The sequence below is a fragment of the Heterodontus francisci genome, chromosome 21 (assembly GCF_036365525.1).
Source record: "Heterodontus francisci isolate sHetFra1 chromosome 21, sHetFra1.hap1, whole genome shotgun sequence".
Classification (NCBI taxonomy): Eukaryota; Metazoa; Chordata; class Chondrichthyes; order Heterodontiformes; family Heterodontidae; genus Heterodontus; species Heterodontus francisci.
Window position 1 is genome coordinate 76,241,940 of NC_090391.1, and position 14,547 is coordinate 76,256,486.

Consider the following 14,547-nt stretch of genomic DNA (forward strand, 5'->3'; position numbering starts at 1 on the left):
CAAGCCGAGGATTCTGATCACCATGCCGAGCTGGTACATTGTGAATAAGGGACAACCAGCCCAGGATACTGATCACCATGCTGAGCTAGTACAAAGCGAATAGAGGTCAACCAGCCCAGGATACTGATCGCCAATATGAGCGGGTACAGAGTGAATATGGGACAACCAGCCCTGGATACTGATCGCCATGCTGAGCGGATATAGTGTGAATATTGGTCAACCAGCCCTGGATACTGATTAACATGCTGAGCTGGTACAGTGTGAATATAGGTCAACTAGCACAGGATATTGATCACCATGTCGAGCTGGTACAGTGTGAATATTGGACAACCAGCCCAGGATACTGATCGCCATGCTGAGCTCTTATAGTGTGAATGTGGGTTAACCAGCCCATGATACCGATTACCATGCTGAGCTGGTATAATTTGAATATGGGTCAACCAGCCCAGGATACTGACCGCCATACCGAGTTGGTGAAATGTGAATATGTGTTGCCAGCCCAGGATACTGAACACCATGCCAAACAGTACATTGTGAGTATGGGAGAACCAGCCCAGGATGCTTATTAACATGCTGTGATGGTACAGTCTGAATATGGGTCAACCAGCCACAGGGTACTGATCGCCAATTTGAGCGGGTACAGAGTGAATATGGGACAACCAGCTCTGAATACTGATCACCATGCTGAGCTGGTATAATGTGAATATGGGTCAACCAGCTCAGGATGTTGATCACCATGCCGAGCTGGTAAAGTGTGAATATGGCTCAACCAGTCCAGGATACTGATCACCATGCCGAGCTGGTACAGTGTGAATATTGGTCAAACAGCCCAGGATACTGATCACCATTCTGAGCTAGTACAATGCGAATAGAGGTCAACAAGACGAGGATTCTGATAACCATGCCGAGCTGGAACAGTGTGAACATGGGTCAACCAGCCCAGGATACTGATCACCATGCTGAGCTGGTACAGTGTGAACATGCGTCAACCAGCCCAGGATTGTGATCACCATGCCGAGATGGTACAGTGTGTATATGGGACAACCAGCCAAGGATACTGATCACCATGTCGAGCTGGTACAGTGTAAGTATTGGACAACACGCCCAGGATACTGATCACCATGTTGAGCTGGTACAGTGTGAATATGGGTCAACCCGCCCAGGATACTGATCACCATGTTGAGCTGGTATAGTGTGAATATGGGTCAACCAGCCCAGGATACTGAGTACCATGCTGAGCTGGCATATGTGTGAATATGGGTCAGCAAGCCCAGAACACTGATCACCATGCTGAGCTGGCAAAGTGTGAATATGGGTCAACCAGCCCAGGATACAGATCGCCATGTTGAGCTGGTATAGTGTAAATGTGGGTCAGCCAGCCCAGGATACTGATCACCATGCTGAGCTGGTACAGTGTGAACATTGGTCAACCAGCCCAGGACACTGAACACCATGCCGAGCGGGTACATTGTGAGTATGGGAGAACCAGCCCAGGATACTTATTACCATGCTGTGATGGTACAGTCTGAATATGGGTCAACCAGCCACAGGATACTGATCGCCAATTTGAGTGGGTACAGTGTGAATATGGGACAACCAGCCCAGAATACTGATCACCATGCTGAGCTGGTATAATGTGAATATGGATGAAGCAGCTCAGGATATTGATCACCATGCCGAGCTGGTAAAGTGTGAATATGGGTCAACAATCCCAGGATACTGAGCAACATGTCGAGCTGGTGACACACTCAATATGGCTCAACCAGCCAAGGAGACTGATCACCATGCCGAGCTGGTACAGTGTGAATATTGGTCAAACAGCCCAGGATACTGATCACCATTCTGAGCTGGTACAATGCGAATAGAGGTCAACAAGACAAGGATTGTGAGCAACATGTCGAGCTGGTAACAGACTGAATATGGCTCAACCAGCCAAGGATACTGATCACCATGCCGAGCTGGTACAGTGTGAACATGGGTCAACCAGCCCAGGATTGTGATCACCATGCCGAGCTGGTACAGTGTGTATATGGGACAACCAGCCCAGGATACTAATCTCCATGTCGAGCTGGTACAGTGTAACTATTGGACAACACGACCAGGATACTGATCACCATGTTGAGCTGGTATAGTGTGAATATGGGTCAACCAGCCCAGGATACTGATCACCATTCCGTAATGTTCTGGTGTGAAAATGAATCAACCAGCCCAGGATACTGATCGCCATGCTGAGATGGTAAAGTCTGAATATGGGTCAACCAGCCACAGGATACTGATCGCCAATTTGAACGGGTACAGAGTGAATATGGGACAACTAGCCCAGATTACTGATCACCATGCTGAGCTGGTATAATGTGAATATGGGTCAACCAGCTCAGGATATTGATCAGCATGCCGATCTGGTAAAGTGTGAATATGGGTCAACAAGCCCAGGATACTGAGCAACATGCCGAGCAAGGACAGGATGAATATGGTTCCCACAGCCCAGGATACTGATCACCATGCCGAGCTGGTACAGTGTGAACATGGATCAACCAGCCCAGGATTTTTTATCACCATGCCGAGCTGGTACAGTGTGAATATGGGTCAACCAGCCCAGGATACTGATCACCATGCTGAGAAGGTACAGTGTGAATATGGGACAACCAGCCAGGATACTGATCACCATGCTGAGCTGATATAATGTGAATATGGGTCAACCAGCCCAGGATACTGACCGCCAATATGAGCGGGTACAGAGTGAATATGGGACAACCAGCCCAGGATACTGATCGCCATGCTGAGCTGATATAGTGTGAATATGGGTCAACCAGCCCAGGATACTGATTACCATGCTGAGCTGGTACAGTGTGAATATCGGTCAACTAGGCCAGGATACTGATCACCATGTCGAGCTGGTACAGTGTGAATATTGGACAACCAGCCCAGGATACTGACCGCCATGCTGAGCTGGTCTCGTGTGAATATGGGTCAACCAGCCCAGGATACTGATTACCATGCTGAGCTGGTATAATTTGAATATGGGTCAACCAGCCCAGAATACTGATCACAATGCCGAGCTGGAACAGTGCAAATATGGGACAACAAGCCCATGATACTGATCACCATGCTGAGCTGGTATAGTGAGAATATGAGTCAACCAGCCCAGGATACTGTTCACCATGTCGAGCTGGTTACAGACTGAATATGGCTCAAACAGTCCAGGATACTGAACACCATGCCGAGCTGGTACATTGTGAATAATGGTCAACCAGCCCAGGATACTCATCGCCATGCCGAGCTGCTACAGTGTGAATATTGATCAAACAGCCCAGGATACTGAACACCATTCTGAGCTCGTACAATGCGAATAGAGGTCAACAAGCCGAGGATTGTGATCACCATGCCGAACTGGTACATTGTGAATAAGGGACAACCCGCCCAGGATACTGATCGCAATTCGAAGTTGGTACAGTGTGAACATTGGTCAACCAGCCCAGGATACTGATCACTATGTCGAGCTGGTACAGTGTAAATATTGGACAACACGCCCAGGATACTGATCACCATGTTGAGCTGGTATAGTGTGAATATGGGTCAACCAGCCCAGGATACTGATCACCATTCCGAAATGTTCCGGTGTGAAAATTAATCAACCAGCCCAGGATACTGATCACCATGCTGAGCTGGTGCATAGTGAACATGGGTCAACCAGCCCAGGATACTGATCACCATGCTGAGATGGTACAGTCTTTATATGGGTCAGCCAGCCACAGGATACTGATCGCCAATTTGAGCGGGTACAGAGTGAATATGGGACAACCAGCCCAGATTACTGATCACCATGCTGAGCTGGTATAATGTGAATATGGGTCAACCAGCTCAGGATATTGATCAGCATGCCGAGCTGGTAAAGTGTGAATATGGGTCAACAAGCCCAGGTTTCTGAGCAACATGCCGAGCAAGGACAGGATGAATATGGTTCAGACAGCCCAGGATACTGATCACCATGCCGAGCTAGTACAGTGTGAACATGGATCAACCAGCCCAGGATTTTTATCACCGTTCCGAGCTGGCACAGTCTGAATATGGGTCAACCAGCGACAGGATACTGATCGCCAATTTGAGCGGTTACAGAGTGAATATGGGACAACCAACCCAGATTACTGATCACCATGCTGAGCTGATATAATGTGAAAATGGGTCAACCAGCTCAGGATATTGATCACCATGTCGAGCTGGTACCGTGAGAATATATGTCAAGCAGCACAGGATACTGATCACCATGCCGAGCTGGTACAGTGTGAACATGGGTCAATCATCCCAGGATACTGATCACCATGCCGAGCTGTTACAGTGTGAATATGGGTCAACCAGTCTACGATACTGATCACCTTGCCGAGCTGATACAGTGTGTATTTGGGTCAACCAGCCCAGAATACTTATCAACTTGGCGAGCTGATACAGTGTGTATATGGGTCAACCAGCCCAGGATACTTCTCAACTTGGTGAGCTGGTACAGTGTGGATATGGGTGAACCATCTCAGTATACTGATCACCATGCCGATCTTGTACAGTGTGAATATGGTTCAAACAGCCCAGTATACTGATCACCATGCCGAGCTGGCACAGAATGTATATGGGTCAACCAGCCCAGGATACTGATCACCATGCCGAGCTGGCACAGTGTGTATATGGATCAACCAGCCCAGGATATTGATCACCCTGCTGAACTGGTACAGTGTGAATGTGGGTCAATCAGACCAGGATACTGATCACCATACCGAGCTTGTGCAGTATGAACATGTGCCCTCACGGACATCCTGTGCGACTATTTGCTCTCTTTCAGTGTGTACGTCAGCAGTCTTCCATACTCATGCTTTCATAACCATTCAGTCTACACACTATCAGGAACCGGATAATGGAAGGTATCATCGGCAGTGCTACCAACTGGAACTTGCTCACCAATAACTTGCTCAGTGCTGCTCAATTTGGATCCTCAACGTTCATTCATCTGCAGACCTCATTGCAGCCTTGGTCGAAACATGGAGAAAAGAGCTGAACTCCAAAGGTGAGGTGAGAGTGACTGCCCTTGACATTCAGGCAGCATTCATCCGAGTATGGCATCACGGAGCCCTAGCAAAACTTTGGTCAATGGGAATCAGGGGGGAAATGTATGCTGGTTGGAGTCATAACTGCCTCAAATGAGGATGGTTGCGGTTGTTGGAGGTTAATTATGTCAGTCCTGGGACAACAATGCAGTTTATTCTCAGGGTATTTTCATCAGCTTCATCTGTTTCATCAATGACCTTCAATGAGAAGATCAGAAGTGCGATTATTCATTACGGATTGCAGAGTGTTTAGTTTCATTTAAGATTGCGTAGGTACTGAAGCAGTCCATGCCTACATGTAACAAGAACTGGACAATATCCAGCCTTGGGCTGAGAATTAGCAAGTAATATTTACACCACACATTCAGGGGTGAAACTGAATAATCCCCACTTGCCTGGATGGGTGCAGATCCAACACTCAGCAAGTTTTGCACCATCCGGGAGAAAATAGCCCGAATCATCAGTACATCATTTACCACGTTGCCATTCACTACTATTCAACATGAAAGAGAACGCAAAAATCTTTTAAAAGGGCACGCAAACATTTTCCACAGGCATGTAGATATTAATCAGGTAGAACGAGATGGGGTGTGGTATATTCGGGGAAAAGAGTGTGATATACACATAGAGAAACAGAGCAAATCAAATATACCTGAAGAGTTCTTCATATCATTGTTTACTGAGGAAGAGGAATCTGACAAAATATCAATGGAAGTGGAGAGAGTCGAGATAATGGATAGAGTAAGCATTGAAGGGAGGAGGTCGAGGAAAGGCTGGCTGTGCTTGGGGTTGACAAGTCACCTGGTCTGGATGGCTTCCATCGCAGGCTGCTGAAGGAAGTGGAAATGGAGATATCACAACAGCATGCCATCATCTTACAATCCTCCATGGTTGGGGGAGGTGCTTGAGTATTAGAGAACGGCAAATGTGACACCCTTATACTATAAAGGGTGTGAGGACCTTCCTAGCAGCTACAGGTCAGTTAATTCATCATCAGTGATTTAAGTTTAACTTTGGTCGTCGGAAAACTTCAAAAAAAAATTGGACAAAGTCAATAGTCACATGGAGAAATGTGAGTTCGTTCAGGAAAGCCAGCATGAATTTCTTAAGTGAAAATCATGTTTAACTCACCTGCTGGAGTATTTCAAGGAGATAACCGAGAGGATTGATGAGAGCAATGCTGTTGATGTGGTGGCCATGATATTTCAAAAGGCATTTGATACAGTGCCACACAACAGAATTGTGAACAAACTTGTAGCTCATGGAATAAAAGGGACAGTAGCCACATGGATATGAAATTGGCTGAGTGACAGAAACAAAGAGTAGTGGTTGGTGTTCCCCAGGGATCAATGTTGGGACCCTTGCCTTTCCTGATATATATTAATGAACTAGATCTTGGTGTGCAGGGCACAATTTCAAAGTTTGCAGATGATACGAAACTTGGAAGGATAGTGAGCTGTGAGGAGGATAGTGTAGAACTTCAAAAGGACATAGACATGTTGGTGGAATGGGTAGACAGATGGCAGATGAAGTTCAATGTGGAGAAATGTGAAGTGATTCATTTCAGTAAAAAGAACAACACCGAATGAAGGGGACAATTCTAAATAGGGCGCAGGAGCAGAGGGACCTATGTGTATATGTGCATAAGTCATTGAAGGTGGCAATACAGGTTGTGAGAGAGGTTAATAAAACATATATTATCCTGGGCTTTATCAATAGGGGCATAGAGTACAAGAGTAAGGAAGTTATGTTGAACTTGTATAAGACACTAGTTCGGTCTCAGCTGCAGTATTGCATCCAGTTCTTTGTGCCACACTTGAGGAAAGACATTGCAGAGAGAACAGAAAAAATTCATGGGAATGGTTCCAGGGATGAGGAATTTCAGTTATGAAGATAAATTGGAGAGATTAGGGCTGTTTTCCATGGGGAAGAGAAGGCTGAGTGGTGATTTGATAAAGGTATTCAAAATCATGAGCGAACTGAACAGAGTAGATGGAGAGAAACTGTTACAACTCGTGAGAGGATCGTGAACGAGAGGACACAGATTTCAAATATTTGGTAAGAGAAGTACAAGTGACATGAGGGAAAACATTTTCATGCAGCCAGTAGTTAAGATCTGGAATGCGTTGCCTGAGAACGTGGTGGAGGCAGGTTCAATTGAAGTATTCAAAAGGTAATTAGACAGTAAAATGAAAAGGGAGAATGTGCAGCTTTATGGGGAGAAGGTCGGGGAATGGAAAAGTCGGAAATTGTTCCTTCAGAGAGCCAGTGCGGACACGATGGGCCGATTGCCCTCCTTCCCTGCTGTAACGATTATGTGATTCTGTGAGTGTCGATTAAAGATTTAGAAACAATTCTCAGGGAAATATTAGCAGACACTTGGAGAGGTTTGAGTTTAATAAGGATATAAACGGGGCGGCACAGTGGCGCCGTGGTTAGCACTGCAGCCTCACAGCTCCAGCGACCCGGGTTCAATTCTGGGTACTGCCTGTGTGGAGTTTGCAAGTTCTCCTTGTGTTTGCGTGGGTTTTCTCCGGGTGCTCCGGTTTCCTCCCACATGCCAAAGACTTGCAGGTTGATAGGTAAATTGGCCATTATAAATTGCCCCTAGTTTAGGTCGGTGGGAGGTAAATATAGGGACAGGTGGGGATGTGGTAGGAATATGGGATAAGTGTAGGATTAGTATAAATGGGTGGTTGATGGTCGGCATAGACGCTGTTTCAGTGCTGTATCTCTAAAGATATTGAGCACAGATTTGAAAAAGGGAGATCATGCTTGACCTATCTAATTGTATTTTAGATAAAGAATCTGAGAAAGTTGTTGAATGCTGTAGATGTTGTCTGTATGGATTTGAACAAAGTGTTTGATAAAGTACCAGATAAAAGGCTGGTGAATAAAATTGAGGCTCATAGAATAGGAGGGTCAGTGTCCAATAGGAGCAAACACATGGCTTAACGACAGTAAACAGTTATTGTGGTAAAATGTTGTTGATTTCAGACTGGAGGATGGTAGATAGTGGTGTTTCCTAAAGGGCATGGCTAGGACCACTGCTTTGAGGTTGCTGTATACAAATGATTTGGTCTTGGATATATAGTGGAATTTCAAAATTTGCTGATGATAAACTTGGTGGAGGGACAAACAGTGAGGATGATATGATTTTCCTGCAACAAGACATAGATAGACCAGTAGAATAGGCATACAAGTGGCAGATGGATTTTGATACAGACAAGTATGAGGTGATACAAGTTGGCATAAGGGATAGGGTGAGGCAATGTAGCCTTATTGACACTGTTCTAACGAGTGTGTCGGAACAGAGGGAGCTGGGTCTCCAAGTGCGTTTGAATGTGAAAGGAAATACTGACAGATTGGCCTTCATAAGTAGGGAAATAGAATACACAAGTAGGGAAGTCTTATAATGCAACGATACAGATCTCTGGTTAGGCACCAAATGGAGCTCTGTGCCTAGTTCCTACGATGTGAGCGTCCTTGAGATGGTGCAGAGGAGATTTGACAGAATGATTCCAGGGATGGGGGCTTTTAGTTATAATGTTAGTTTGGAAAAACAGGTGTGCTTCTCACTGGTGCAAAGGAGATTGAGGGGAAATTTGATGGAGATGGACAAGATTATAACAGGCTCAGATAAGGTGGACAAGGAGAAATTGTTCCCATTAACTAATGGTACAAGGACCAGGGGACACAGGTGGAAGGTTTTCGGCGAGAGATGCAGAGGGAATGTGAAAAATAACTTTTTTTTAATGCAATGGGTCGTAATGCGGATGCTGTGGCGGAGTGGTATTGTCACTGGACTGGTAACGCAGAGACCCATGGTACTGATCTGGGGACATGGGTTCGAAGCCCACCATGGCAGAAGGTGGAAGTTGAATTTAATTAATAAAAATCCGGAATTAAAAGCTATAATTTGTGCGGCGCGGTGGTTAGCATCGCAGCCTCACAGCTCCAGCGACCCGGGTTCAAATCTGGGTGCTGCCTGTGTGAAGTTTTCAGTACTCCCTGTGTTTGCGTGGATTTTCTCCAGGTCCTCCGGTTTCCTCCCACATGCCAAAGAATTGCAGGTTGATAGGTGAATTGGCCATTATAAATTGCATAGTATAGGTAGGTGGTAGGGAAATAGGGACAGGTGGGGATGTGGTAGGAATATGGAAATCGTGTCGGATTCGTATAACTGGGTGGTTGATGGCCGGCACAGACTCCGTGGGCCGAAGGGCGTGTTTCAGTGCCATATCTCTACATCTAAAATCTAAATCTAAATCTAAAAATGACCTGGAAGTCGCTGCCCATAAGGGTGGTGGAAGGAGAGACAAATGAATGATTTCAAAAGGAAACTGGAATGGCACTTGAAGGAAATGTTCTTGCAGGGCTATGGGGACTGAGCAGGGAGTGCACAACACACCATTCTGACTTGGAACTCTATCGCCGTTCCTTCACTGTCGCTTGGTAAAATCCTGGATCTCCCTTCCTAACAGCACTGTGGGTGTGCCTACCCCACATGGACAGCAGCAGTTCAAGAAGGCAGCTCACCACCACCTTCTCAAGGGCAAATACGGATGGGCAACAAATGGCCAGCGTCGCTCACATCCCATAATGAATAATAAAAAATAAAGTGGGACTGACTGGACTGCTCTGCAGAGTGGCAGCATGCATAATGGTCTCCTTCTATTTCGTAAATCTATGACTCCAGCATTGGAGCAAAATGACAGCAGTGTGTACAGTCTCCAAAATGAACTGCAGCAACTCACCAAGCCTCCTTCAAGAGCACCTTCCAAACCCGCAACCTCTACCAGCTAGAACGGCAAAGGGAGCAGATACATAGGAACACCACCACCAGCAAGTTCCCTCCAAGCAGCACATCATCCTGACTTGGAACTATATTGCCATTCCTTCACTGTCGCTGGGTAAAAAACGTTCAGGAAAACAGATCACCTCTACCTACTCAACGGCATTTAGGGATGGGCAGTAATTCCGGGCCTATCCAGCGATGCCCACGTCCATGAACAAATAGAACTGCCTACAGCCACTGGGGATGCACTGTGCAGGAGCACTAGGCAGGTCAGGGTGGAAAATGTCCAGGAAATAGTCGTAGACAGGATTGGGGATGGACAGGATACAGTATTGGAACTTAGCTCAGGGTCAAAGCAATCAGCGAGGAATTGAACACTCTGTTTCAGCCTCATGTATTGGCAGATTCGTTGGATAGTGAACAGAGTTTGTGTTGGATACTGAAAACAATGGCTTCAATCTCCCCAATACTTCAATAACAAGGGCGGTAATGCATTGAATTGTGGTTTACACGTGTAATAGCTGAATAGAGTGGCTTAGCAACGTGACAACAACAGCAAAGATGCAACAGCAAATTAAAACAATAGTAATACAGTTAGCAATGGTCTTTAGAGCTATTATCTGGAGACAGATATTTACCAGGAATGACAACAGTAACAAGGTGGACAGAGTAAACGATAAGATCAGTATTGCAGTTAAACATGGTTTATTGAATTGAAAGGTAGTGAGAGAGACTTACCAGGGACACCACCAATAGCGAGAACGGGATAGTAAATGCATTGAATCATGTTCAATGCATCGGAGATCCGCCACTCTAATGGTATCGAATCATCATCTGCAGTAAGACTGTCAAACCAATAAGATAAACTCCTGTCCATTGTTGAAACATTCCAATCTATTGTTCTCAGATTCTGTTCCATTTTTGTAACATTACAACTTATTGTTCTCAGATTCTGATCTATCTTCTCCTTCTCTCTAGAACCACTGATCCATTAGTGCCAGGGATGAAGCTCCCGCTGACACTTTGGGATATCACATTGAAAGGTGCCCGTTATTAATAGAAGATGGAAACCCTCCAGTGACACAATTACGGTCCACGGAGACTGACATTAATGACAGTCACTGAACAAACAGGTTCAGTTAACTCATTTCAATCCAACACTGTTGGTACCATGATAACGAATACCATTTACGCTTTCCAGGTGAGATGTATGAGGGTTGCTGATGGAAAGAATGGTGGAAATAGCAGAGGAAATGGCCAGAATCTTACAATGCTCCTAGGATATGGTGATAGATTACTACAGATTCCTCAATGTGACACCCTGTTTAAAACCAGAGAAATGGATAAACTCTGGAATTACAGTTCCAGCAATCTAACATCGATGTAAACTATTACAGCCTATAATCTGGGACACATCCTTTTTGCCTTGGAAAAACAGGAGTTTATAAATGACAAGCATCCTGGATATGTTAATGCCAATCATGTCTGACAAACTTGATCGAGTTCTTCAATGACATCATGCAGCGGCTTGTTGAAGGCAGCATGGCTGATGCTATTTATATGGAATTTCAAATGTCATCTGATCATTTTCTATCTAATGGATTTGTTAGGGAAACTACAGCCCATGTATTAAAGGGGCAGTGACAGTGTGGATATGATACTGGCTAAGAAACAGAAAGCAGAGAGAAGTTGTGAACAGTTGTTGTTCAGACTGGATGGGAGTACACAGTAGTGTTCCCCATTGATCAGTATTAGGATCACTCCTCCTTTTGTCACATACTAATGGCACAGACGTAGATATAAATGACCATTATTTCAACGTTTGCAGATGATGTGGAGTTGGGAAATGTAACCTGTGAGGTGGATAGTCAGAGACTTCAGGAGGACATAGTTACCAGACCAGGAGCCAATGTAGAAAAGCAAGTACAGGCATGATGGATGAATGGGATTTGGTGTGAATTAGGATACAGGCAGCAGAGGTTTAGATGGGCTAAAGTTTATAGGGGGGCAAGGTTGGATGTAAGTGATGAGGGGGTTGAAATATTTGCATCTGGAACTGACAAAGGAATGGATGACGGATTAAGCAACAGAGGAACCAAGGCAGAAGCAGAGACAGGCAAGGATATGGAGGTGAAAGTAAGTGGTCTGGCTGATGGAGCGGGCAGCTCGGCTCAGAGTTCTATTGGAAGCCTAGGTTGTGAACAAGCTGGTTCAGCCACAGACACTGGCTGTGGAGTGGAATGGAGTGGGTGGATCGGGTCAGTTGAGAGAGGTCACTATGGCGACGGCAGTGACTGCTCCCCTAGTTCAATAGCAACACTCAGCAATAACCAATGAGGCAACTACTTAGGAACACAGACTCCAGCAATAGACAGCAACAGAAAGAGTTTTATTTTATAAGTACAGAACAGCATAGACACTGTCACAGTGATAAATGTTCAGGAATGTCACACATGCAGATTATCAATCATATTAGTTCAATCTACTCCCAGGACAGGTAGTGTGGGGAAGATATAGAGTTAAACTCGCTCTGCACTGTCCCCATCGAACACTCCAAGGACAGGTACAGCACTGGGATTGGCTGGGCAATTTGGAACACTTCCTGCCAGCAATCAGGGGGAGCAGCTGCACCTGTGCTGCAGCAACTGGAGAGAGGAGAGTGGAGACTGGAAACAGCAGCAACTGGAGAGAGAGACTGGAGAAAGGTGAATACAGAGTGGAGAGTGGAGACTGCAGCAACTGGGGAGAGAGACTGGAGAAAGGTGAATACAGAATGGAGGGAAACCATCAAGGAAGGCTGCAATTTTTCTGGAGAGGTGGGTGACAGGGCACCTGAAAGACTCTTAAGTTTAAACTGTTTGGGGGAGGGAGAAGAGGCCTGAAGACTCAGGGGTGGGGCAGCCAAATCCAGTAGGGGCCCCTGTATTTGTATTGTTGTTTGCACACGGGGAGCTCCCTCCCCACCCCAACTGCCTGCTCGGGACAGCTGGAGTTGCCCGGGTGAAGACTGTCTTGTTAAAATCAGAAGAGGAGAGTACCAGGCGGCTCCAGCCGTCCCGGGCGAAGAAGCCTCCCCCAACTGGAAGACAACAAACAATTTTGGACTAATTGTTGTAAAGGTGCTCCAACTGGCAGTTGGATCAAACATCCTTTTCAGCCTTTCTCTCCCTTCCTCCACTCAGTCGCCTCAGTCACCTATCCTCCCCTTTTCCTTTACCATCCTACCCCATCCTCCTCTACTCCCACTCCACCTTGTTTAAAGTTTGCTTTTATTTAAAATTGTGTAAATTTGTTTTGTTTCCTGGGGGCGGACGTGGCTCTTAGACCCCATGGCAAGCCCTCCTTCGCCGGTGGCGGGGCCTTCCCGTACATATGCTGCTGCGGCTGCTGCAGCTGCACCTGTTGACCGTCACCGTTTGCTTTATTAACATCGAAGCAAGGTGTCAAGAGCTATGTCCACCCGAACATGACTATCGAGGTATGCGTGAAAGCAATGGCCGAGGTTGTCGGCCCTTCGGCCATTGTTGCAGCCTCTAAAATGTACGGGAAGGCAGTGTTGTTCCTGAAGACCGAGCGGGCGGTGTCCCTGGCTCTGAGCAAGGGGCTCACCGTGGGCAGGACCTTTCTGCCAGTGGACCCCCTGGAGGCCACTGCGCAAAGGCTCATTCTATCCAATGTCCCACCCTTCATCCCTGGTGAGCTCCTCCTTCCCCACCTGCACCATCTGGGGGAGGTAAAGACGGGGCTCACCCCAGTCCCGCTCGGTATTCGGGAGAACAGCCTCCGACACGTGTACTCCTTCCGCCGCCAGTTATTCATGCAGCTGGTGCGGGAGGAGGTGACAGAGGGCCACTTTAATGTAGAATTCCAGGGGACGGTCTACCGCGTCTTCTGAACCTTGGACGGGGTGCGGTGCCATCTCTGTAAGGGGGTGGGGAATGTTCGTAAGAACTGCCCCAACCTCCCGGCTGCCAACTCCAACTCGGCGGCCCAGGGTGGCGACGCTGCAACTCCTCCCACCCTCCCTACACCTCCACCAGATACCATTCAGTCGGTACCGGAGGCTGTGGCTTTCACAGGGAGTGGGGTGACCGTCCAAGTGGAAGGAAGGTGCGGAGGAGAAATAAACATCGAGAGGCGCGCCACTGGACACCGTGACACTACCCGAGTCTGAGTTCAGCACAAAGCCCGATCTCGGGAAGTCAACTTGCCCCAGGGGTGGGCTCAGGCCCAGGGTGAATAAAAAAAAGGAGAGTGTGGAGGTGGAGGCCTCTGATGATATCGAGGTCTCTGAGCCTCTGCGCCCTGGTGGTAAAAGAGGAGAAGGCAGCCCTCCACAGAGGTAATGAGGGGCCCTGAGACGCAGGGCCCATCTGTTGGAGGGGAGCTGTCTCCTGTCTCGGGTCCCCAGGTTTCCCCTACCGCTACCACCAAGGATATAAAGTCCGGGCAGGAGCACCCTATTCCTCAGGATGGAGGGGAGGGGAAGGCCCCGGTACATGAGGCCCCTCCTGAAGGAGTAAGTGGGGCCCTGCTTGTGGTTGGGATTCCTGGGGACTCCGCCCATTCTGCCACTGCTACTGGGTCGGGTGCCCTGAGTGAAGGGGAGGGCGAGGCCCCAGAGGGTCGGCCCTCCCAGCCGGAGTCCACCACCAACCT

The 14,547-nt window shown here is 47.2% G+C and overlaps 1 protein-coding gene across 1 annotated transcript in view; it reads right to left on the reverse strand.

Annotated features, from left to right (window-relative positions):
• LOC137381164 (probable G-protein coupled receptor 139) overlaps positions 1–10,807 on the reverse strand; it is a 62,075-nt gene extending 51,268 nt beyond the window's left edge. Inside the window, exon 1 of the mRNA XM_068053548.1 lies at positions 10,627–10,807. Coding sequence (XP_067909649.1) covers positions 10,627–10,807 — 181 coding nt within the window. The remainder of the gene's footprint in view (positions 1–10,626) is intronic.
• Between the last annotated feature and the right edge of the window lie 3,740 nt (positions 10,808–14,547).